Source organism: Anolis sagrei, chromosome X (genome assembly GCF_037176765.1).
Source record: "Anolis sagrei isolate rAnoSag1 chromosome X, rAnoSag1.mat, whole genome shotgun sequence".
Taxonomy (NCBI): domain Eukaryota; kingdom Metazoa; phylum Chordata; class Lepidosauria; order Squamata; family Dactyloidae; genus Anolis; species Anolis sagrei.
In genome coordinates, this window is record NC_090034.1 from 102,517,520 (window position 1) to 102,544,131 (window position 26,612).

Here is a 26,612-nt window from a genome sequence, read left to right on the forward strand (position 1 = left end):
GACTCCAAATTTGCCCCTAAGCTTGGAAGGAATGCACCCTTCATCTCCATCTATGTTTTGCACCAAGGACCTCCAAGTCCAACACAGTCCTCTTCCTCTAAACCTGAGGTTGTGAGGTCTGTTGGAAACTATGCAAGTGGGGTTTATATACCCGTGAAATAATGTCCAGGGTGGGAGAAAGAACTCTTGCCTTTTGAGGCAGGTGAGTATTGCATGTGTGACTCCAAATTTGCCCCTAAACCTGGAGGAATGCACTAAGGATCTCCAAAACCAACCCAACCCCTTCCTCTAGACCTGAGGTTGTGAGCTCTGTTGGAAACTAGGAAAGTGGGGCTTATATATCTGTGGAATAATGTCCAGAGTGGGAGAAGGAACTCTTCCCTGTTGGAGGCAGGTATGAACGTTGCATGTGTGACTCCAAATTTGCCCCTAAACTTGGAAGGAATGTCCAGGGTGGGAGAAAGTACTCTTGTCTGTTGCTGCATGACTCCAAATTTGACCATAAACGTGGAGGAATGTGCCCTCCATCTCCATCTCCGTCTTGCACCAAGGATCTTCAAACCCAACCCAATCCCCTTCCTCTAAACCTGAGGTTGTGAGCTCTGTTGGAAACTAGGCAAGTGGGGCTTATAGATCTGTGGAATAATGTCCAGGGAGGGAGAAAGAACTCATGTCTTTCAGTAAAGAATGCCTCTAGAACATGGCCATATAGCCCGAAAAAACCTACAACTCAGAACTCTTGTCTGTTGGAGGCAGGTGTGAATGTTGCATGTGTGACTCCAAATTTGCCCCTAACTTGGAAGGAATGCACCCTTCACTGTGTTGGACTTGGAGGTTCTTGGTGCAAAACATAGATGGAGATCAATGTTTTGCACCAAGGACCTCCAAGTCCAACACAGTCCCCTTCCTCTAAACCTGAGGTTGTGAGGTCTGTTGGAAACTAGGCAAGTGGGGCTTATATATCTGTGGGATAATGTCCAGGGTGGGAGAAAGAACTCTTGCCTGTTGGAGGCAGGTGAGTATTGCATGTGTGACTCCAAATGTGACCCTAAACCTGGGAGGAATGCGCCCTCCATCTCCACCTATGCCTTGCACCAAGGATCTCCACTCCCCTTCCTCTCTTTTTCGTCCTCTCTTGCAAATAAGAAGGGCAGCCAATATATTTGAGTTGGGGGGGGGTTGCAGAGGAGGAGGAGACTTCATGATCCCCCCTGCCCCCCGCCCCATTCAGGGTCTTGGAGTGACGCCCCTTCGCCCAATGGGCGCAGGCGCAAAGGGACGTGGAGGCGTGCCAAAAAGGGGCATCAGCCAGTGCGCTTTGGAGACGTTGGGGGGGGGGGGACCTTACCTCGGCGGGGTGGGCGGGGGCTAGGAGGGAGCGAGGAGGGGGAGGGCGGTGGCATTGGCCCCGGAGGGGAGTGGGCTTTGCAGGGAGGGGGCCCTCGGACGGATCGCAGGCGGAGAGCGAGAGAGAAGGAGGGAAGAAGAAGAGAGAAGGAGAAAGGAAGGCGAGCAGAGCGCACGCACCGCCAAAGGCTTGAGCAAAGAGGAGGAAAGGAGGAGGAGAGCCACCCAAGCCATGGAGAATGGGTTGCAATGCCCAAGGTAAATGCCTGGGGAAGTCTAATCTGGGGTGCTTGAATTCGGGGGGCCATTGGGCTCGGTTGTGGGCTCTTAAATGCCCCAGAAAGCCTTCCAAACTGTCTCTTTTTGGGCACCCAAAAGACCCCCTAGCTTTGCGCGCAAAAGGCGCATCTCTATTTGACGCGCAAGGCTTATGTAGGTATTAAATATTTGGGGGTGAAAAAAGGGTGGGATGGGGGTCATTGCAAAGACCCCCCTCCCCAAAATGAGGATTGTCTCCCTTATGGTTTGCTTTGCAGAGGGATTTTTTTCCTCCTCTCCAAAACCAGGTGCAAAAGGTGCAGAGATATATTTACTTTAGGAAGGAAAAAATACGTCTTGCCAAGAAAAGGCTGAAAGAGGATTGACCCTCCATTGTGTGGCCGGAATCACTGGGTTGCTGTGAGTTTTCCGGGCTGTTTGGCCATGTTCCAGAAGCATTCCCTCCTGACCTTTCTCCCACATCTATGGCATGCATCCTCAGAGGTTATGAGGTCTCTTGGAAACTAGAGAAGTTGGGGTTTATAGATCTGTCCAGGGTGGGTGGGAGAAAGAACTTGAGGCAAGTGTGAATGTTGCAATTGAAACTAGGAAAATGGGCAATAGCAATGTCCAGGGTGGGAGAAAGAACTCTTGTCTGCTGGAGGCAAGTGTGAATGTTGCAATTGACCACCTTGATTAGCATCGAATGTCCTTGCAGCTTCAAAGCCTGGCTGGTTGCTGCCTGGGGAGTCCTTTGTTGGACAGTAAATACAGAGGAACACTCAAAAAACATCAAATAAGGCGGGCGTCCCCTGGGCAACGTCCTTGCAGACGGCCAATTCTCTCACACCAGAAGCGACTTGCAGTTTCTCAAGTCGCTCCTGACATGACCAAAAAAAAAAAAAACCCCTCAGAAAAACAGGTGAATTCTAGACAATCAGGGCTAGCTAACACCTCCCAAAAAGGACCCCCCCCAGGCTGCAACCAGCCAGGCTTTGAAGCTGCAAGGCCATTGAATGCTAATCAGAGTGGCCATTTGCAACATTCACATTTGCCACCAGCAGTCAGGAGGTATTTCTCCCACCCTGGACGTTGCTATTGACCACCTTGATTAGCACTGAATGGTCTTGCAGCTTCAAAGCCTGGCTGGTTGCTGCCTGGGGAGTCCTTTGTTGGACAGTAAATACAGGGCAACACTAAAAAAACAGAGGAATTCCAGACAAAAGACCATCAGGGCAAGTTAACACCTCCCAAAAAGGACCCCCTAGGCAGCAACCAACCAGGCTTTGAAGCTGCAAGGCCATTAAATGCCAGTCAAAGTGGCCATTTGCAATATTCACATTTGCCACCAGCAATCAGGAGTTCTTTCTCCCACCCTGGACATTGCTATTGACCACCTTGATTAGCACTAAATGGCCTTGCAGCTTCGAAGCCCGGATGTTTTCTGCCTAGGGGAATTCTTTGTTGGAAGGTGTTAACTGGCCCTGATTGTCTTTTGTCTGGAATTCCCTGTTTTTTTTAAAGTGTTGCTCTGTATTTACTGTCCAACAAAGGATGCCCCAGGCAGCAACCAGCCAGGCTTTGAAGCTGCAAGGACATTCAGCGCTAATCAAGGTGGCCCATTGCAACATTCACACCGTTTTCTGAGTGTTGTTCTTTATTTACTGTCCCAATTTTCAAATTTTTAGAGTTTATCTCTTTTAGAGTTTTTATATATATGCGGACATTGCGGGGATAAATAAACCCCACTCGCCTAGATTCCAACAGACCTCGCAAGCTCTGAGGACGCCTGCTATAGATCTGGGTGAAACGTCAGGAGAGAATGCTTCTGGAAGATGGCCAGACAGCCTGGGAAACTCACAAAAACCAAAAATACTAAAGGGAAACTCATGGGAATATATCAGAATTCTTAACCATTTGGATTCACTATTTTGCGTGAAGGAGGCAAGTGTGAATGTTGCGATGCATTGTGTTTCCTTCTGCAATGCCATCACGTCAGGAGAGAATGCTTCTGGAACATGGCCAGACAGCTTGGGAAACTCACAACACCCCAATAATAATAATAATAATGAGGTTTTGAAATAAAATGGAAACTCATGGGAATATATCAGAATTCTTGACCTTTTGGATTCACTATTTTGCACGAGGGAGGCAAGTGTGAATGTTGCAATGCATTGTGTGTCCTTCTGCAATCTCCTGGGTCCATTTTTTGTTGTGAATGGGGAAAAGTTTGCAGGCTCAGCAAAAAAAAAATATATTTCTTTCCAATGGAAGGAATACATTATTTTGCAAACTGGTTTGCCCCCTTTCCAAAAAACAATACGTCATATTGTGCCGAGAACGTACACTCGATCCCTTCCCATTGCCAAGGATCTCCTTCCATCTGCTGTGTTGGTGCACCATTTTGAAAACGCTCATGTTTTGTTTGTGGTGTGTTGGAAAGACTGTATCCAAGGGGAGAGAAAAAAAATATAACATTTTAAAGGTTGTATTCTTCCTTTTTTTGGATAACATCGTTGCCAGGTTGTGCCAATGTCACGGGGGAAAGGACCGCATCCGTGCCTTGCATGCCTGCTGGAGTTGGTTTCCCTGCAGAGCGCAGCCTTCTTTGATGGTGCAGAGAGAGCCAGTAGATTACAGTGGGGATCTGTGCCAAATGCAAATTGGGAATTAGAGCGTAGTCGGCGGGGGACGGAGAGGCAATGGGGCAGGGAGGAAAGGGAGAGTTTGGACACTTGCCATGCAAACCGCTTGCCAGACAGAGCAGTTCAAGCAGGCATGGGCAAATTTGATATTTCCAAGGGTTTTGGACTCCAACTCCCACCATTCCTAACAGCCTCAGGCCCCTTCCTTTTCCCCCTCAGCCGCTTAAGCGGCTGAGGGGGAAAAGGAAGGGGCCTGAGGCTGTTAGGAATGGTGGGAGTTGGAGTCCAAAACCCCTGGAAAGATAACATTTGCCCATGCCTGAGTTCCTAGGATTTGGAACAGGACCCCAGGAGTGACATCCCTTTCTCCCCAAATTGTGTCGACGCATCTTAATCTCTCCGCATAACCTTGTTTACAATCTTCTATCATGGCCTCTTTCCTCTCGGCTTGCCTTTGAGACCCCATCTGGATAATCTAATCCTATGGATTAGAGGGGGAAGGGGGAAGAACGAACGAATAACAGTACAAGCAAACAAGGGAAAGTTGTACAAACGTTCTGCCTTTCCGAAAACCACCCTTTGCTCTACTTTTGCAGCATTCCCTGGTTTTCTTTCCAACGATATTTAAAAGCCACTTGCAAAGAAGGAGGAGGGAAATAAAAGACCCGGACAAGTGCCATGGGATTGGTGTTTGCTGATCCGTACGCTTTTGGCACAAGCGGGTTGGCAGGGATTTTTGTACAGTAGCGGAGGGGAAGGGAAATGTGGGACGGAGAAGTGGGCAGCCAAGGGCATTTCAGCCTGGTAGGGATGAAAATGTTGGCAAACTAGGAGGGAATATTCAGATTTATTTGGAAACCAAACATTAAAGTCCCAAAGACCTTGGTGCAGTAATGAGAACTTGGGAACAATAGTGTGACTATGTATTGTCGAAAGTTTTCATGGCTGGAATCACTGGGTTGTTGTGAATTTTCCGGGCTGTGGGAACAGTAGGGTGACTATATATTGTCAAAAGTTTTCATGGCCGGAATCACTGGGTTGTTGTGAATTTTCCGGGCTGTGGGAACAGTAGGGTGACTATGTATTGTCAAAAGTTTTCATGGCTGGAATCACTGGGTTGTTGTAAATTTTCCGGGGTGTGGGAACAGTAGGGTGACTATGTATTGTCAAAAGTTTTCATGGCTGGAATCACTGGGTTGTTGTGAATTTTCCGGGCTGTGGGAACAATAGTGTGACTATGTATTGTCGAAAGTTTTCATGGCTGGAATCACTGGGTTGTTGTGAATTTTCCGGGCTGTGGGAACAGTAGGGTGACTTTGTATTGTCGAAAGTTTTCATGGCTGGAATCACTGGGTTGCTGTGAATTTTCCAGGCTGTGGGAACAGTAGGGTGACTATGTATTGTCGAAGGCTTTCATGGCCGGAATCACTGGGTTGCTGTGAATCTTCCGGGCTGTCTGGCCATGTTCCAGAAGCATTCTCTTCTGACGTTTCACCTGCATCTATGGCAGGCATCCTCAGAGGTTGTGGGATCCGTTGGAAACTTTGCAAGTGGGGTTTATATATCTCTCCAGGGTGGGAGAAAGAACTCTTATCTGTTTGAGGCAAGTGTGGATGTCACAAATGCACTGAATTACCTTGCAGATTCAAGGTCTGGCTGCTTCCTGCCAGGGGGAATCCTTTGTTGGGAGTTGATTAGCTGGCATAAAGTCCAAAAGACCTTGGTGCAGCAATGAGAATTTGGGAACTATGTATTGTCGAAGGCTTTCATGGCCGTAATCACTGGGTTGCTGTGAATCTTCTGGGCTGTCTGGCCATGTTCCAGAAGCATTCTCTCCTGACATTTTGCCTGCATCTATGGCAGGCATCCTCAGAGGTTGTGGGGTCCGTTGGAAACTTTGCAAGTGGAGTTTATATATCTGTGCAAGCTGGGAGAAAGAACTTGAGGCAAGTGTGAATGTTGCAATTGGCCACCTTGACTAGCATTGAATGGCCTTGCAGCTTCAAAGTGTGGTTGCTCCTTGCCTGGGGGAATCCTTTGTTGGGAGGCGATTAGCTGATCCTGACTTATTCTTGTCTGGAATTCCCCTGCTTTTGAGTGTTGTTCTTTATTTACTGTTATGGTTTTAGAGTTTTTTTAAATACTGGTTGACGGTTTTTGTTCATTTTCATAGTTTCTTCCTTTCTGTTGAAGTTGTCCACATGTTTGTTGATTTCATTCGCTTCCACCAGTAGTGTGACTGCTTGTGGTTGCCTTTCCGGTCTGTACATATGTGTGTGTTAAGTTGCCAGTCGACTTACGGTGACACTATGAATCTTATAGGCAAGGAGTACTCAGAGGTGGTTTGCCATTTCTGCCTGAATGGGAGTTTGAATTCCCAGTGAAGTTGGAGAAGGGAGAAAAAGAAGGGACCTGTTTGGTTGATCAGAATAGGCATCGCAAGCTTTTGTGCTTGAAAGGGATTTTAAAAGGAGAGACGGAAGGTCCTGGCACAGAAGCGGTGCTCCAGCTCTGGCGGCAGGCAGGCAAGAACCGATCGGGATGTAGGTCAAATCTGCCGGGAGCGTCCCAGAATTGGGTCAGGACAACCAGGAACAGAGCGACAGAACTCTTGGGAGAGATGGGAAGGTATGGATGAGGAGGAGACCAGGCATAAGGTTTCGTAGAGCGTGATTTCTAACTTGAGCTGACGCAAGCTTTGGGAGAAGGGTCGCTCATTGGGGTGTGTTTTAACCGAAGAGGACAAGGCGGGCAGGCATCGCGGTGCCAGTGTGCCCAATGGGTGTGTTGTTCCGTGGCTCTCCTTGGTTTCTGGGCTGTGGAATGTGCCACACCATATGCCCCTATGGAGGAGCTCAGAGTCTGTTGCTGGGTACAATAAAACTGCCGTCATTCCACCAGTAACAAGGGCAAATTTTTTTCATGTCAGGAGTGACTTGAGAAACTGCAAGTTGCTTCTGATGTGAAAGAATTAGCTGTCTGCAAGGACATTGCCCAGAGAATGCCGGAATGTTTTTCCATCCTGTTAGAGGCTTCTCTCATGTCCCCACATGAGAAGTTGGAGCTGGCAAATGGGAGCTCACCCCACTCCTTGAATTCGAACCGCTGACCTTTCGATCAGCAGTCCTGCCGGCACAAAGGTTTAACCCATTACACCACTGGGGGCTCCTAAAAATGGCATGGGGCCAACATAGAACTATTTTAAAAACTTTTGTTTTCTTTTGCAGCCTGTAGTTACGTTAACATGTATTGATCTAGGTCTTAGCAGGCTTCAGATGTATCCCATTGATCTCTGTTCCCATCCCCTCCCAAATTGAAAAGAAGGGTTCTGGATGAATTTTTTTTTTGTCATGTCAGGAGTGACTTGAGAAACTGCAAGTCGCTTCTGGTGTGAGAGAATTGGCCGTCTGCAAGGACGTTGCCCAGGGGACATTGCCCAGATGATTTGATGTTTTTATCATCCTTGTGGGAGGCTTCTCTCATGTCCCCGCTTGGGGAGCTGGAGCTGACAGAGGGAGCTCATCCACCTCTGCCCAGATTCGAGCCTGTGACCTGTCGGTCTTCAGTTCTGCCGGCACAGGGGTTTAACCCACGGTGCCACCGGGGGCTCCTTTCTGGATGAAATGACTAGGGATGACATTTTTTCATGACGTTTAACTATGTTCTTCCCATTGCGAAAAAGTTTTGAAAACTTCAGTTTTTGTAAACTATTTGCATTTCTGGATTTATTCTGCACAAAATGCGCATGTTGTATTTTTATGCAGGAAACAGAATTTTCTGCACAGAAAATTGTGCAGAAAATGCTGTTTTCTGCACACACACACACACACACACACACAGTTGTCATTTGCAAATTTAACCCAAATTCTGAAAATTCTACTTTATTTGGGATTCTTCCCATCAGGATTTCTTTGACACTTGAGAAACACATTTTCTGACCCTATTTCCAATATTTTTTACTATTCTTTCCATTGCTAGGAATCTTAATCTTGAAATGCTTCAAACCATTCTGCTGTCCAGAATAGTTCCCACTCTCTTGCAGAAAGAAACCTAAGATCTTAAATCTCATTTGCAATTTTAAGTGCCTTGGTTTATTGCCAGTAACTCAAAAAAGCAGTTTCTGTGATCTGTTCAATTTTTGCGCATTATTAAATCCAGAAGTTTAGCATGTCGGATTCCAATTTGATCCTTAGCCTTTCTTGATTACCTTTGGCACTGCCTTCTGATGGCTGGGGTTGAGATTGTACATTTTTGCTTCTTGATGAAAGAAACCACATTTAGGAGCAAATCACTATGTAACGAAATTTGAAAAAAGTTCTGTTCCTGGTTTGAAAGTGTTATTTCCTCTTTAATTGTGCGGTTCTTACTTTGAAAGTTGTTGTTCTACTCCAGAAACTTTGTTTTTCTTTTGTATCCTTCAATTATCCAAGACTTTTTGAATAAACTTTTAATAAACTTTGAACCAATTAGGAAATGACATTTATAATCCAGGAACAAAAATTGTGTTACATAGTGAATTGCAATCTGTCAGTCTTTTTTTGGAAGCAGCACCAGCGGTCGTTGTTCAGACTTAACTCTGTCACGATCAAACTTTTTGCAAAGGAAGCACACTTTGTGTCGGATCGTTAAGTGCCAAACGTGTCCGTCCCTTGTTGATTCTGGTCTTTGTGCCCATTGGGAATGCCCAACCTTTGGTTATGACTTTACGAAAACTGCTTATGTTTGGGTGACTTTCTAGCTCGGTTCACCCATTTACGGCTGGCAAAATGTGGGCACCTGGCATGGATCCTGGATGCCCGGCGAACACTTTCGGAGTTGGGTGTCCCACTCGGGCGTCACTTCCCAGGCTTGCCAGCACCCTCTCGCGGCACTCCCGGATCCTGCTCACTCTCCGCTTTCTGCTCCAGCGTTTCTCCCTTTGCAGGCGGACGGACTGGCACCTCTCCCAACCCAGCCTCCTTCTCCTCGCACGTGTCCTTCTTCCTCCTCCTCAGCCTTGCTGTGGGCTGTTTTCCTCCAGGCAGGGAAGCCGGTGGCCCTCGTGTGCCGGAGGGTGAACACATGACGGGTCTTGTGTACATCACGTGTTCCCAGGCCCGTGCCAGGCCGTGACGCGGGGGGCGGAGGTAGGGGGCAGTTCCTATATGGAGAGGAGCCTTCTCGGCTTGGAGTTGGCAGCCAGTTGGGTGCCGAAGTAAGATGGGGGCCCGCAGGGCAACCGGGCAGGAAGCAGGCCCCATGGGCACGATGCCCGTGGAAAGCCCCTTGATGGTAAGTGTGGGCACTGCAGCTGGAGCAGCTGCATTCTTGCATTGGCTTCCCTCCCAGTTATCTCTTTCTTTGTGTCCTTGGATCTTTCCCTCTTTCAACCCATCTCCTTTCTCTCTCGTTCACGTTCTTCTTTCGCCTCGGCACTTGGCTGCCCTTTTCCCAAGATAGGATCTCTCTCGTCCGCTCTTGACTTTATCCTTTTCTCTGTTCCGTTACTTTTATCTTTGTGGTTTTCCTTTTCTCCTCCTTTTCTGTATGTTTTCCCGTAACCCGTTTTGTTCGTTCTTGTTTTCCCTTTCCTCCATACTTATGTAACTTACTTACATAATTATTCCTTTCTTATCCTTTTCACCAATCTTCCCTTTAGCACTCTCCACGTGTTTACTTATCTATGTTTTTACCCACCTATGGTCCATGCTTCTTCTTCTTTTTGCCATTTTTGCACTTTGGAAAGTTTCTGCCCTTACGTTCCGTCTCTCAGAATTCTGAATATTTCGCATTTGGTCTTGCTCCGTATCTTTCTTCTCGACTTCTACACCATAGTTAGGTGACTTTCCTTTTCCTTTCCAACCATGAGAGTCTGTTTCGAGATCTGGAACATCCAGGCCCAGCTTACCCAAACTTTCCTGGAGTAAAACATGTAAAAACCAAACATGTAAAACTGCCGGTTGATGGTTTTTGGATCCAAAACTTTGGGGTGAGTGGGTTGATTCCCTTCTCTCTGACTTACCTTGTGCTAATCTGCGTGCGGACCATGTTGTGTTCGAAACGGTGTTGTTATTACCGCAGCTATTAGCTTGTGTTGATGGCGACAGGCAGGCGACAATTTGGGAAGGTGGACGAGGAGTTAAATATGTTCTTTCTTTGGCGGATTATATTGACCTGGAGGACGGGTTCAGACTTCCTGGAATTTCTGGGCCTGAAAAAATAGTTGTGTTCGTGTCCGGCGTTTGAGATATTCTCCCGATTCCTGAATTTTCTTCCGGAGTTTCACAGCGTCGAAGCCATGCCTCAGTTTACCCTCCCGTAAATTGGAGCGAAGGCACTAACTGAAAGCAGTTTTGCATTTCTTAATTTTAACGTATTATTGAAGGCTTTCATAGCTGGAATCACTGGATTGTTGTAAGTTTTTTGGGGCTATATGGCCATGTTTTAGAGGCATTCTCTCCTGACGTTTCGCCTGCATCTATGGCAAGCATCCTCCGAGGTTGCGAGGTCTTAATTTTGCATGCATTTCTTAATTTTGCATACATGTCTGTATTCACTGTGCAATGTTGGAGATTCCTAGTTTGGTCTCGTACTGGAAATTGGCGATGGGACTAATGCGAATGTTTACTTCTTTTGGACGTAAGAATTGCGCCTTTTTGCATCGCGATCAGCTTCGTCAGACAAAATCCTGATTCAGCAAATAGGGCTCAAAAAGCCTTATAATTAGCAAGTCTAATAGGGAAATAAATATATTCTCCTTGTCCAGAAATTCTTGCTGTTTTCCAAGATCTTTCCAAACTTGTTATTCTTGGACGGTCAGTGTTTATTTTCCAGAAATAATATCTGGAGTCGTCCTAACCTTAGAAAGTACGGTCATCTCTTATCTTGTATTCCACATGTTTGTCTGGAGGGTGGCCGAATGTGATTGCTCGTGCTGTCTGTACATGCTCAGAGGCATTATTATCATGAAATGGTGTGTCCCAGAGCTAGGTTGATAGGAATGAGGTCTGTATTCAGCTCATCAGCGTACAAAGGAAAATAGTGATGTTTTATATCTTGCAAGGAGCTTTAGGAATAACATATTCAGGCTACGTCTCCACGTAATGCCTTCCTTGACATGGGAAGAATATTGGATCAGATGCATACAAAATGATTCTTCTGTTCTATTTCAAAGGCATCGTTTTTCCATCTTCATCTCAGTCTCAGTTTCACTGAGAATTCCTCACTTTTCCTCCCAGCAATTCGGGATGAGTTTGTTTGGTTTTGTCCTCACAACAACTTGCAAGGTAGGCCAGGCTAAATTAGGCAGCCATGAAGGAAAATATTCTGCCCAGCTTGCACGACAGTTGTTGTTGTTGAATGTTTTATCTCTTGACTGAGACTGATAGTAATGCTTCTGACCAGCCTGCAGGACAGTAGTAGTAGTTGCTGTTGCTTACTATGTTATCTCTTAACTGAGACTGAAGTAATGCTTCTGACCAGCTTGCAGGACAGTAGTAGTAGTAGTAGTAGAAGTAGTAGTAGTTGTTGTTGCTTACTGTGTTATCTCTTGACTGAGACTGATAGTAATGCTTCTGACCAGCCTGCGGACAGTTGTTGTTGTGGTTGTTGTTGTTGTTGCTTACAATGTTATCTCATGACTGAGACTGATAGTAATGCTTCTGACCAGCCTGCAGGACAGTAGTAGTAGTAGTAGTAGTAGAAGTAGAGTAGTAGTTGTTGCTTACTATGTTATCTCATGACTGAGACTGATAGTAATGCTTCTGACCAGCCTACAAGACAGTTGTTGTTGTTTAATGTTTTATCTCTTGATTGAGACTGATGCTAATACTTCTGTCCAGCCTGCAGGACACTTGCTGTTGCTGTTGTTGTTGTTGTTGTTGTTGTTATTTATCTTTGTTATTTCTTGACTGAGACTGATAGTAATGCTTCTGACCAGCCTACAGAACATCATCATCATCATCATCAGTAGTAGTAGTAGTAGTAGTAGTTGTTTAATGTTTTATCTCTTGACTGAGACTGATAGTAATGCTTCTGCCCAACCTGCAGGACAGTTGCTGCTGTTGTTGTTGTTATTTACTGTGTTATCTCTTGACTGAGACTGATAGTAATGCTTCTGACCAGCCTGCAGGGCAGTTGCTGTTGTTGTTATTATTATTTACTGTTTTATCTCTTGACTGAGACTGATAGTAATACTTCTGCCCAACCTGCAGGACAGTTGTTGTTGTTGTTGTTGTTGTTTACTGTGCTATCGCTTGACTGAGACTGATAGTAATACTGTCTTGTCGAAGGCTTTCATGGCCAGAATGACTGGGCTGTTGTAAGTTTTTCGGGCTGTATGGCCATGTTCCAGAAGCATTCTCTTTTGACGTTTTGCCTGCATCTATTGCAGGCATCCTCAGAGGTTGAGAGGTCCTCACAACCTCTAAGGATGCCTGCTGTAGATAAAGGTGAAACGTCAGGAGAGAATGCTTCTGGAACATGGCCATACAGCCGGAAAAACTTACAACAATCCAGTGATAGTAATACTTCTGCTCAGCCTGCAGCACAGTTGTTGTTGTTTAATGTTTTATCTCTTGACTGAAACTGATAGTAATACTACTACTACTAAAAGGTAAAGGTTTTCCCCTGACAGTAAGTCCAGTCGTGTCCAACTCTGGGGGTTGGTGGTCATCTCCATTTCTAAGCCGAAGAGCCGGTGTTGTCCATAGACACCTCCAAGGTCATGTGGCCAGCATGACTGCATGGAGCGCCGTTACCTTCCCGCCGGAGCAGGAAGTACTCCTAATAATAATAATAATAATAATACATGTAGAGCATCACTTAACTGGAATTCTACAATCTGCAAAGATCATAAATCCAGAATTGTCCACAGAGGCGGCTAATATATCTTTGCTTTCTCATGCTTTGATGAGCACAGGCTCTGTTTCATGCCCCAAATTATTTCAAATATTATATAAAATTATCTTCGGGCGATGTGTCTAAGGTATATATTAAACGTATAAAAACTTCGTGTTTAGACTTGGGTCCCATCTCCAAGATATCTCATTATGTAAACTTACACAAATACAAGTATTCCAAAATCCAAAACACTCCTGGTGCCAAGTATTTCGAATAAGGATTCTCAGTCCATATTAATAATTTTCATTGAAGTTTTGGAATACCCACTTTGCCCCCAGGTTACAGAAGCCATCTACACCAGCGTTTCTCAACCTGGGGGTTGGGACCCCTGGGGGGTGGGTGGGAGGGGGTGTCATAGGGGTCTCCAGAGACCATCAGAAAACACAGTATTTTCTGTTGGTCATGGGGGTTCTGTGTGGGAAGTTTGGCCCAATTCTATTTTTATTGGGGTTCAGAATGCTCTTTGATTGTGGGTGAACTATAAATCCCAGCAACTACAACTCCAAATGTCAAGGTCTGTTTCCCCCAAACTCTACCAGTGTTCACATTTGGGCATATTGGGTATCCTTTCCAAGTTTGGTCCAGATCTATCATTGTTTGAGTCCACAGTGATCTCTGGATGTAGGTGAACTACAACTCCAAAACTCAAGGTCAATGCCCACCTAACCCTTCCAGTATTTTCTGTTGGTCATGGGAATTTTATGTGCCAAGTTTGGTTCAATTACATCGTTGGTGGAGTTCAGAATGCTCTTTCATTGTAGGTGAACTATAAATCCCAGCAACTACAACTCCCAAATGTCAAGCTCTATTTTCCTCAAACTCCACCAGTGTTCACATTTGGGCATATTGGGTATCCTTTCCAAGTTTGGTTTAGATCTATCATTGTTTGAGTCCCTGGTGCTCTCTGGATGTAGGTGAACTACAATTCCAAAATTCAAGGCCAATGCCCACCAAACCCTTCCAGTATTTTCTGTTGGTGATGGGAGTTTTCTGTGCCATGTTTGGTTCAATTCCATCATTGGTGGAGTTCAGAATGCTCTTTGATTGTGGGTGAACTATAAATCTCAGCAACTACAACTCCCAAATGTCAAGGTCTATTTTCCCCAAACTCCACCAGTGTGCACATTTGGGCATATTGAGTATTTGTGCCAAGTTTGGTCTAGATCCATCCTTGTTTGAGTCCACAGTTCTCTCTGGATGTAGGTGAACTACAACTCCAAAACTCAAGGTCAATGCCCACCAAACCCTTCCAGTATTTTGTGTTGGTCGTGGGAGTTCTGTGTGCCAAGTTTGGCCCAATTCCATCGTTGGTGGAGTTCAGAATGCTCTTTGATTGTGGGTGAACTATAAATCCCAGCAACTACAACTCCCAAATGTCAAGGTCTGTTTTCCCCAAACTCCACCAGTGTTCACATTTGCGCATATCCTTTCCAAGTTTGGTCCAGATCTATCTTTGTTTGAGTCCACGGTGCTCTCTGGATGTAGGTGAACTACAATTCCAAAACTCAAGGTCAATGCTCACCAAACCCTTCCAGTATTTTCTGTTGGTGATGGGAGTTTCCTGTGCCAAGTTTGGTTCAATTCCATCATTGGTAGAGTTCAGAATGCTCTTTGATTGTGGGTGAACTATAAATCCCAGCAACTACAGGTCCCAAATGACAAAATCAATTTCTCCCCCAACCCCACCAGTATTCAGATTTGAGCATATTGGTTAATTGTGCCAAATTTGGTCCAGTGATTGAAAATACATCCTGCATATCGGATATTTACATGACGATTCATAACAGTAGCAAAATTACAGTTACGAAGTAGCAACGGAAACAATGTTATGTTTGGGAGTCACACAATTAATAGGTCGCGGCATTAGGAAGGTTGGCAACCACTGCTCTACACTGTAGAATTAATCCAGTTTGATACCACTTCAACTTCCATGGCTCAATATTGTAAAATCCCAGGAATTGTTGTTTGGTGAGGCACCAACACTCTTTGGATGGAAAGGCGAGAGACTTTGTCAAACTTCCACAATTCCCTATCTTTTCACCAAGTGGTATCAAACTGCATTAATTCTACAGTGTAGAAGCATCCATAGACCAACAAGGGAACTTAACAAAGCTGTATGTTTTGAAACATATACATTGTTCCTTAGGACTTTGCTCCCTTTTATGTACTTCAAAGCAGAGAGGTTCGGGAGTTAATGTTTGTTTACTATTCTTTCAATGCATGCTTTTAAGTTGAGCCAAGTTTCTAGTCCTCATAAATCAAATTCTGGGAAAACTATTATTATTATTATTATTATTATTATTATTATTATTATAGAATCCTAGAGTTGGAAGGGATCTCCAAAGGCCATCCAGTCCAACCCATTTCTGTCATGTCGGAAGACACAATTAAAGCACTCCTGGCAGATGGCCATCCTGCCCTAGATTCTTTTCTTAGCAGTGGATTGGATTGTAGGGTTCTAGAGTTGGAAGGGATCCAGTCCAACCCCTTTCTGTCATGTTGGAAGAAACAATAATAATAATAAATTTTATTTAAAGCACTCCCGAAAGATTAATTAAATTAAAGAAATTAAAGCACTCCCGACAGATGGCTATCCAACCACTGCTTAAAAACTTCCAGAAAAGGAGACTTTATCTATACACATTCCTGACAGATGGCCATCTGATCGCTGCTTAAAAACCTACAGAGGGGACTCTATCAATTAATCTATCTATCTATCCATCTATCCATCTATCCATCTATCTATCCATCTATCCATCTATCTATCTATCTATCTATCTATCTATCTATCATCTATCTATCTATCTATCTATCCATTTATCTATCCATCTAGGTATCTATCCATTTATCTATTTATCCATCCACCCATGTATCCATCCATTGTCTGTCCATCTATCCATCCATCCATCCAATCTATCCTATCTATCTATCTATCTATCTATCTATCTATCTATCTATCCATCTATCTATTTATCCATCCATCCATCCATCCATCCATTTATCTATCCATCCATCCATCCATCTATCCATCTATCCATCCATCTATCTACCCATCTATCTACCCATATATTTACCCATCCATCCATCCATCCATCCATCTATCCTATCTATCTATCCATCCATCCATCCATCCATCCATCCAATCTATTTATCTATCCATCCATCCTCCTATCCGATCTATCTATCTATCTATCTATCTATCTATCATCTATCTATCTATCCATCTATCTATTTATCCATCCATCCATCCATCTTTCCATCCATCCATCCATCCATCTATCCTATCTATCTATCCATCCATCTATCTATTTATCTATCCATCCATCCTTCTATCCGATCTATCTATCTATCTATCTATCCATCTATCTATCCAACTATCTATTTATCCATCCATCCATCTATCCTATCTATCCATCCATCCATCCTATCTATCTATCTATCTATCTATCTATCTATCCATCTATTTATCCATCCATCTTTCTATCCATCCATCCATCCATCCATCCACCCATTTACCCATCTATTTACCCATCCATCCATCCATCCATACACATAATAAAAGTGAAAATACGTATGTATGTGTGGCTGGGGTGCCCACGTACACAGACAAGCTCCGGCCTCCACAAACAGCTATAGCTCCCACTACTCAGGAGACACCAATGGCCCTTCCTCCAATGACATTGCAGGTTATAGCGAGCGCCGTAAACATGTCCAAGAGCCCTGCCAATGTCCTCCACAAACACAACACTGTCCACCGCCCAAGTGAAGGCTTTCATACGGGGACAATTCCATCCTAGATTTCATGTGCTTCCTCCACCACAGACATCTCAGTGTTTCTTACTCTCTCCATTGGTGTAGAATTTGCATGACCGCACCCACAGCCTCTCCCTTAACCCTTTCCTATTCTTTTCTATGGCACATAGCAAACACAGGATTTCTCCATTATTTATAGGAGTTGTAAGTACTGGGATGTATAGTTCACCTGCAATCTAAGAGCACTCTGAACTCCACCAATGATAAAATTGGACCAAACTTGGCATACAGAGCCCCCATGACCAGAAAAAATTACTGGAGGTCTTTGGGGAAATTTCACCTTGATTTAAAGGAGTTGTAGTTCACCCACATCCAGAGGGCACTATGAATCCAAACAATGATGGATCTGGACCAAACTTGGCATACATACCCGATGTGCCCAAATTTGAATACTGGTGTATTTTGAGGGGAATTGGCCTGGTCATTTTGGAGTTGTAGGTACTGGGATTTATAGTTCGCCTGCAATCAATGACCACTGAACTCCACCAATGATAAAATTGGACGAAACTTGGCACACAGAGCCCCCATGATATATAAAAAAAGTACTGGAGGTCTTTGGGGGAAAATTCACCTTGATTTAAGGGAGTTGTAGTTCACCTACATCCAGAGAACTCTGTGAACCCAAATACCGATGGATCTGAACCAAACTTGGCACACATACCTGATATGCCAAAATTTGATTACTGTAGAGGTTTTTTTTTTGGGGGGGGGGGTGACTTTCCTTTCTGGGAGTTGTAGTTCACCCACAACCAGAGAAACTGTGACCTCCACCGATGATGGACCTGGCCCAAACTGGGCACACAGAACCCCCATGACTAACTCAACCTGCTGGAGGGGTTTGAGGGGACTGACTAACTATAGTGGGAGTTGTAGTTTACCCTACAGCCAGAGAGCACACTGAATCCTACCGATGAACCAACTGGAACAAACTTGCCCAACATAACAAACTTTAAGTACGGATGGAGTTTTTGGGGGTTAACCTGGCATGACGTGAGTTGTAGTTCACCCACAACCTTATACTTATTTTTCCAAATGTGTCCTTGGGTACATCTACACTGTTGAATTAATGCAGTTTGGCACCACTTGAACTGCCATGACTCAGTGCTGTAGAATCCAGGGAATTGTAATGGTCTGGTTTCCAAAATTTGCTCCAAATGAAAATCAGTTCCCTGCCTTGTGGTGTAGTCATTTCCCAATTAGGGAAACCCTTCTACACTGCCATATAAAATCCGGATTATCTGCTTTGAACTGGATTATATGGCAGTGTAGACTCATATAATCCAGTTCAAAGCAGACAATGTGGGTTGTCTGCTTTGATAATCTGGATTATATGGCAGTGTAGAAGGGACCAAATGTGAAATTGTTTTGGGTGTTTCTTGGCAAGTTGTGTTCAGGAGGGCTTTACAACTGTGTTCCTTTGAGGCTGAGAGAGTGTGACTTGCCCCAAAGTCACTCTTTTCATAACTCAGCTGGGATTGGGACCTTCCAACACTGCCATATAATCCAGATTATCAAAGCACATAATCCACATCTGCTATGAACTGGATTATGCGAGTCTACACTGTCATATATTACAGATTATCAAAGCACATTATCTACATTATCTGCTATGAACTGGATTATGTGAGTCTACCCTGCCATATATTCCAGATTATCAAAGCACATAATCCACATTATCTGCTATGAACTGGATTATGTGAGTCTACCCTGCCATATATTCCAGATTATCAAAGCACATTATCTACATTATCTGCTATGAACTGGATTATGTGAATCCATGCTGCCATATAATACAGATTATCAAAGCACATAATCCACATTATCTGCTATGAACTGGATTATGTGAGTCTACCCTGCCATATATTCCAGATTATCAAAGCACATAATCCACATTATCTGCTATGAACTGGATTATGTGAGTCTACCCTGCCATATATTCCAGATTATCAAAGCACATAATCCACATTATCTGCTATGAACTGGATTATGTGAGTCTACACTGTCATATATTACAGATTATCAAAGCACATTATCTACATTATCTGCTATGAACTGGATTATGTGAATCCATGCTGCCATATAATACAGATTATCAAAGCACATAATCCACATTATCTGCTATGAACTGGATTATGTGAGTCTACCCTGCCATATATTCCAGATTATCAAAGCACATAATCCACATTATCTGCTATGAACTGGATTATGTGAGTCTACCCTGCCATATATTCCAGATTATCAAAGCACATAATCCACATTATCTGCTATGAACTGGATTATGTGAGTCTACCCTGCCATATATTCCAGATTATCAAAGCACATAATCCACATTATCTGCTATGAACTGGATTATGTGAGTCTACCCTGCCATATATTCCAGATTATCAAAGCACATAATCCACATTATCTGCTATGAACTGGATTATGTGAGTCTACACTGTCATATATTACAGATTATCAAAGCACATTATCTACATTATCTGCTATGAACTGGATTATGTGAATCCATGCTGCCATATATTCCAGATTATCAAAGCACATAATCCACATTATCTGCTATGAACTGGATTATGTGAGTCTACCCTGCCATATATTCCAGATTATCAAAGCACATAATCCACATTATCTGCTATGAACTGGATTATGTGAGTCTACCCTGCCATATATTCCAGATTATCAAAGCACATAATCCACATTATCTGCTATGAACTGGATTATGTGAGTCTACCCTGCCATATATTCCAGATTATCAAAGCACATAATCCACATTATCTGCTATGAACTGGATTATATGAGTCTACACTGCCATATAACCCAGTTTATCAAAGCAAAATAATCCTCATTATCTGATTTGAATTGGATTATGTGAGTCTACACTGCCATATAATCCAGTTCAAAGTAGATAATCTGGATTTTATATGGCAGTGTAGATTGGGCTATAATGTGATGCTCCAATGTCCACACTTTGGAATTAATGCAGTTCTGCCCCACTTTGACCTGCCTATGGAATCCTAACCATTGTAGTTTTGCAAGGTCTTTGAGTCTGCTCTGCTCGTCCCGCACCAAACTACAAGTCCCATGATTCCCTTTAAAGCAGTGTCAAAAGTGCATCGGTTCCACAGTGTAGACGTGCCTCATGTTTGCAGCAATGTGTCGGGAACGTTGCCCAGTGCAATTCCTATTTTCCGGAGGGGAGATGTGCGGTGCCGCTTTGATCTCCGAAACGACTGGCTCAACGTGGCCAAGTTTTGTTTTACAATGCGCCCAGAGAACAGGTATTCAATGCGCCTATGATGGGACATGTCTCTGGAAGCGGAGGCATGCGTGGTGCTTTAGCCGTGCCCTTGACGTTGGCAGCGTTCCCATCCCGTGTCACCAAAAACCGGCTGGAAATATCGCTTGTCTCATCTTGAAAACGGAGAGGGGACTTAGTCTTATCCTTGACCTCCACGGAAACCTGTGAAGGTGCCAATTTGTAGGTTTCGAAACACCCGATCAGGGATGGCGATACCCAGGAGAGCGAAGGCACCTTTGGGTTTTCGGCAGGTCAAAAACACGAGTTCCCAAATGTTTTGTTGGCATTTATTTAGGACATCAACTAAATAAATCCTTGTGCTGGCAGGACTGAGGACCAACAAGTCAGAGGTTCGAATCTGGGTTGAGAAAGGATGAGCTACCTCTGTCAGCTCCAGCTCCCCATGCGAGGACATTTGAGATGCGTCCCACAAGGATGGCGAAACATCAAACATGCGGACAACGTCCCCTGGGCAACGTCCTTGCAGACAGCCAATTCTCTCACACCAGCAGCAACTTGGAGTTTCTCAAGTCGTTCCTGACATGGAAAAAAATAAATAAACTAACAATATAATACCATATTAATATTACTATATTATTATGGGTTGTTGTAGGTTTTTTCGGGCTATATGGCCATGGTCTATAGGCATTCTCTCCTCATGAGGATGCTTGCCATAGATGCAGGCGAAACGTCAGGAGAGAATGCCTCTAGACCATGGCCATATAGCCCGAAAAAACCTACAACAACCCAATGATTCCGGCCATGAAAGCCTTCGACAATATATATTGTTGTTGTTGTTCATTCGTTCAGTCGTCTCCAACTCTTCGTGACCTCATGGACCAGCTCATGTCAGAGCTCCCTGTCGGCCGTCACCACCCCCAGCTCCTTCAAGGTCAGTCCAGTCACTTCAAGGATGCCATCCATCCATCTTGCCCTTGGTCGGCCCCTCTTCCTTTTACCTTACTATATTATATTATATTTTTACTATATTATTATGTACTAATAAGTGCATCAACTTCCATAATCCCCCAATCTTGGCCATGCTTGTTTGGGGATTCTGGGGCATAAAGTCCAACGATGCTTAAGGGATCAAATTGGGGGAAATGGCTTACTCACACCCAATGCTTTGGTATACATAAAAGCCAGGAGAGCTATCGGGCAATGCTCTGTGCATAATTGAGATTATTCCGCCATAAAAGCAAATGATTTACTGGGTTGCTGTGAGTATTCCAAGCTGTCTGCCCATGTGCCAGCAGCATTCTCTCCTGACGTTTCACCACATCTAAGGCAGGCATCCACAGGGATTGTGAGGTCTGTTGGAAACTAGGCAAGTAGGGTTTATATATCTGTGGAATAATGTCCAGGGTGGGAGAAAGAACTCTTTTCTGCTGGAAGCAAGTGTTGAAATAGGCCACCTTGATTAACGTTGAATGGCCTTGCAGCTTCAAGGCTTGGCTGGTTGCTGCCTGGGGGAATCCTTTGTGAGAGGTGTTAGCTGGACCTGATTGTTTCTTGTCTAGAATTTCCCCTTTTTTAATTTTCCGGGCTTTGAAGCAGCCAGGCTTTGGAACTGCAAGGCCATTCAGTGCAAATCAAGTTGACCGATTGCAACATCTACACTTTCCCCAAGCAGACAAGAGTTCTTTCTCTCACCCTGGACATTCTACAGATATATAAACCTGACTTGCTTAGTTTCCAACAAACTTCACAACCTCTGAGGATGCTTGCCATAGATGTGGGCAAAACCTCAGGAGAGAATGCTTCTGGAAAATGGCCGGACAGCGCGAAAACTCACAGCAACCCAGTGATTCCGGCCATGAAAGCCTTTGACAACACAGCTCCAAGATTGCCCTTCTCTCCTCCCTTTTGAAACGAGACAGCAGCAACCAGGGAGTAACCAGCCAGGCTTTGAAGCTGCAAGGCCATTAAATGCTAATCAAGATGGTCAATTGCAATAATAACACTTGCCTTAAACGGACAAGAGTTCTTTCTCCCACCCTGGACATTAATCCACAGATATATAAACCCCATTTTACTGGTTTCCAACATATCCCTCAACCTCTGAGGATGCATGCCATAGATGTAGGCAAAACGTCAGGAGAAAATGCTTCTGGAACATGGCCAGACAGACAAGAATTCTTTCTCCCACCCTGGACATTATTCCACAGATATATAAAGCCAATTTTCCTAGTTTCCAACAGACCTCACAACCTCTGAGGATGCCTGCCATAGATGTGGGTGAAACGTCAGGAGAGAATGCTTCTAGAACATGGCCAGAGAGACAAGAGTTCTTTCTCCCACCCTGGACATTAATCAACAGATATATAAACCCAATTTTCCTAGTTTCCAACAGACCTCACAACCTCTGAGGATGCCTGCCATAGATGTGGGCGAAATGTCAGAAGTGAATGCTTCTGGTACATAGCCAGAAAGCATGGAAAACTCACAACCTAATAATATAGCTGCTTTCAGTCTCCTTTGGGAAGGAGAAAGTGGGATATAAATACACTAATAATAATAATAATAATAATAATAATAATAATAATAATATAAAGTTGGTTGGTTGCTTTTCCTTTGAGTTGCATGCTTTGCAAATAAAGCAAAGTGTTCTCATTGTGTGGTCTTGGATAAAACATTGTGATGATTGCACCATATCACTTACCTAAGAGGATATGGCTGCAACATTGTTGATGTGGCAGAAACTAGAAGAGATAGTGAATTCATATATATATCTAAATGTGCAGCAGTGTTCTCAAAATAGCTTTTGGGATGGGCCGAGGCCCATGCAACGGGAAAGTCCTTTTTTCCACCCGATTTCCTCATCTCTGCTTGATGTGAAAGCCTTTTTATGTTTGCTCTACGTTTTTCCTCCCTGTGTGTGTTATGTCATGTTACACCCTTTGGCAAATGGCTCTGAATCACACACACACACGCACACACATATTTGCATTGTTGCATTGTCTTTGAAAGCGGGATGCAGATCTTGTACTTTGGGCACTCTTTAGCAGACACTGGCCATATAAAATCCAGGTTATCTGGATTATATGGCAATATGGCAGTGTAGACTCATATAATCCAGTTCAAAGCAGACAATAGGGATTTTATATGGCAGTGTAGGCTTCACAACCTCTGAGGATGCTTGCCATAGTTGCAGGTGAAAGGTCAGGAGAGAATGCTTCTAGAAGACCTCACAACCTCTGAGGATGCTTGCCGTAGATGCAGGCAAAAGGTCAGGAGAGAATGCTTCTAGAGGACCTCACAACCTCTGAGGATTCCTGCCATAGATGCAGGGGAAAGGTCAGGAGAGAATGCTTCTAGAGGACCTCACAACCTCTGAGGATGCTTGCCATAGATGCAGGCGAAAGGTCAGGAGAGAATGCTTCTAGAGGACCTCACAACCTCTGAGGATGCTTGCCGTAGATGCAGGCGAAAGGTCAGGAGAGAATGATTCCAGAGGACCTCACAACCTCTGAGGATGCGAAAGGTCAGGAGAGAATGCTTCTAGAGGACGTCACAACCTCTGGGGATGCTTGTCATAGATGCAGGCGAAAGGTCAGAAGAGAATGCTTCTAGAGGATCTCACAACCTCTGAGGATGCTTGTGATAGATGCAGGCGAAACGTCAGGAGAGAATGCTTCTAGAGGACCTCAGAACCTCTGAGGATGCTTGCCATAGATGCAGGCAAAACGTCAGGAGAGAATGATTCTAGAGGACCTCACAACCTGAGGATGTGAAAGGTCAGGAGAGAATGCTTCTAGAGGGCCTCACAACCTCTGAGGATGCTTGTCATAGATGCAGGCAAAAGGTCAGGAGAGAATGCTTCTAGAGGATCTCACAACCTCTGAGGATGCTTGTCATAGATGCAGGCTAAATGTCAGGAGAGAATGCTTCTAGAGGACCTCACAACCTCTGAGGATGCGAAAGGTCAGGAGAGAATGCTTCTAGTGGACCTCACAACCTCTGAGGATGCGAAAGGTCAGGAGAGAATGCTTCTAGAGGACCTCACAACCTCTGAGGATGCGAAAGGTCAGGAGAGAATGCTTCTAGAGGAACTCACAACCTCTGAGGATGCAAAAGGTCAGGAGAGAATGCTTCTAGAGGACCTCCCAACCTCTGAGGATGCGGAAGGTCAGGAGAGAATGCTTCTAGAGGACCTCACAACCTCCGAGGATGCGAAAGGTCAGGAGAGAATGCTTCTAGAGGACCTCACAACCTCCGAGGATGCGAAAGGTCAGGAGAGAATGCTTCTAGATGACCTCACAACCTCTGAGGATGTGAAAGGTCAGGAGAGAATGCTTCTAGAGGACCTCCCAACCTCTGAGGATGCGGAAGGTCAGGAGAGAATGCTTCTAGAGGACCTCACAACCTCCGAGGATGCGAAAGGTCAGGAGAGAATGCTTCTAGAGGACCTCGCAACCTCTGAGGACGCGAAAGGTCAGGAGAGAATGCTTCTAGAGGACCTCACAACCTCTGATGATGCTTGCCATAGATGGAGGCGAAAAGTCAGGAGATAATGCTTCTAGAGGACCTCCAAAGTGGTCTGCAGATTGCATTTTGAGAATAATTTTGATGTTATTTGTATTTTTATGATTTATCTCGTGGAGTGTGTTGCCCTTGACTTTGACTTTCAGGATGCTGCTTTGTTTTTGTCTTTGCCCGGAGCCCACTGGGCCAGATCTCCACTCCCACCCTCACCGGTGTCCTCAGCGCCCCTCGGCCGGCCCATTAGCAGCAGCAGCCGCGCGGTGATGCTCTCCTGCCAAGTCCTGCCCATCTGGCGAGGGGCCGAGCATTGCGCATGGGAAGCCCGGCGCCCAATGGCAGCGCAGTGTTCCCAGCTGAAATTAGCCAGGCAAACAGGAAAAAGGCCGGCCGCTGGTTGGCTGCTGGGGACTCTCCGCCGCCCCCTCCCCTCGCAGGGCTCACGTAGCCCGGCCTCAGCCAAGGGGCCTCTGGGCTGCCTTCCAAGGCAAGGGCTTCGGAGCAAAGGGGGGCCCGTGGAGGAAACAGCCACGCCGTGGGGCAGGCAGGCAGGCAAGGAGATGCTCTGCTTTAAGGTTGCTTTGCAAGCAAATGTGCAAAGCCACCCAGGGTCCTTAGGGCTGCTTCAGGGGGCATTGGGTTCGCCCCGAGAAAGTGGCATCCAGACCCACATCTCTTGCCAAAGTAGAGTTGGAAGAGAGCTTGTGGGTCATCCAGTCCAACCCCATTCTACCAAGAAGCAGGAAAGTCACAATCAAAGCACCCCAGACAGATGGCCTTCCAGCCTCTGTTTAAAAGCCTGTCTTTTTTCCTTCCTTCCTTCCTTCCTTCCTTCCTTCCTTCCTTCCTTCTCTTTTTCCTTCCTTCCTTCCCTTTCCCTTTCCCTTTCTCTTCCTTCCTTCCTTCCTTCCTTCCTCCCTCCCTCCCTCCCTCCCTCCCTCCCTCCCTCCCTCCCTCCCTCCCTCCCTCCTTCTTCCTTCCTTACTTTTCCCTTTCCCTTTTTTCTTCCTTCCTTCCTTTCTTCCTTCCTCCTTCTTCCTTCCTTACCTTTCCCTTTCCCTTTTTTCTTCCTTCCTTCTTTCCTTCCTTCCTTCCTCCCTCTTTCTTCCTTCCCTTTCCCTTTTTCTTCCTTCCTTCCTTCCTTCCTTCCTTCCTTCCTTCCTTCCTCCCTCCCTCCCTCCCTCTTCCTTCCTTACCTTTCCCTTTCCCTTTTTTCTTCCTTCCTTCCTTCCTTCCTTCCTTCCTTCCTTCCTTCCTTCCTCCCTCCCTCCCTCTTCCTTCCTTACCTTTCCCTTTCCCTTTTTTCTTCCTCCCTCCCTCTTTCTTCCTTACCTTTCCCTTTTTCCTTCCTTCCTTCCTTCCTTCCTTCCTTCCTTCCTCCCTTCCTTCCTTCCTCCCTCTTCCTTCCTTATCTTTCCCTTTCCTTTTTTTCTTCCTTCCTTCCTTCCTTCCTTCCTTCCTCCCTCTTCCTTCCTTACCTTTCCCTTTTCCTTTTTTCTTCCTCCCTCCCTCCCTCTTTCTTCCTTACCTTTCCCTTTTTTCTTCCTTCCTTCCTTCCTTCCTTCCTTCCTTCCTCTTTCTTCCTTACCTTTCCATTTTTGTTCCTTCCTTCCTTCCTCTTTCTTTCTTCCTTACCTTTCCCTTTCCCTTTTTCCTTCCATCTTTCCTTCCTTCCTTCCTCTTTCTTCCTTACCTTTCCCTTTTTCCTTCCTTCCTTCCCTTTCTCTTTTTTCTTCCTTCCTTCCTTCCTTCCTTCCTTCCTTCCTTCCTTCCTTCCTTCCTCTTCCTTCCTTACCTTTCCCCTTTTCCTTCCTTCCTTCCTTCCTTCCTTCCTTCCTTCCTTCCTTCCTTCCTTCTTATGCAGGTTGAGTCTTCCTTATCCACAAAACACA

At 45.0% G+C, this 26,612-nt stretch overlaps 1 protein-coding gene across 1 annotated transcript in view; it reads left to right on the forward strand.

Moving 5' to 3' along the window:
- The first annotated feature begins 1,380 nt into the window (after positions 1-1,380).
- The window catches only part of LOC137094967 (hypoxia-inducible factor 3-alpha-like), a 92,047-nt gene continuing 66,815 nt past the window's right edge, over positions 1,381-26,612 (forward strand). Inside the window, exon 1 of the mRNA XM_067461032.1 lies at positions 1,381-1,605. Coding sequence (XP_067317133.1) covers positions 1,580-1,605 — 26 coding nt within the window. The 5' untranslated portion in view covers positions 1,381-1,579. The remainder of the gene's footprint in view (positions 1,606-26,612) is intronic.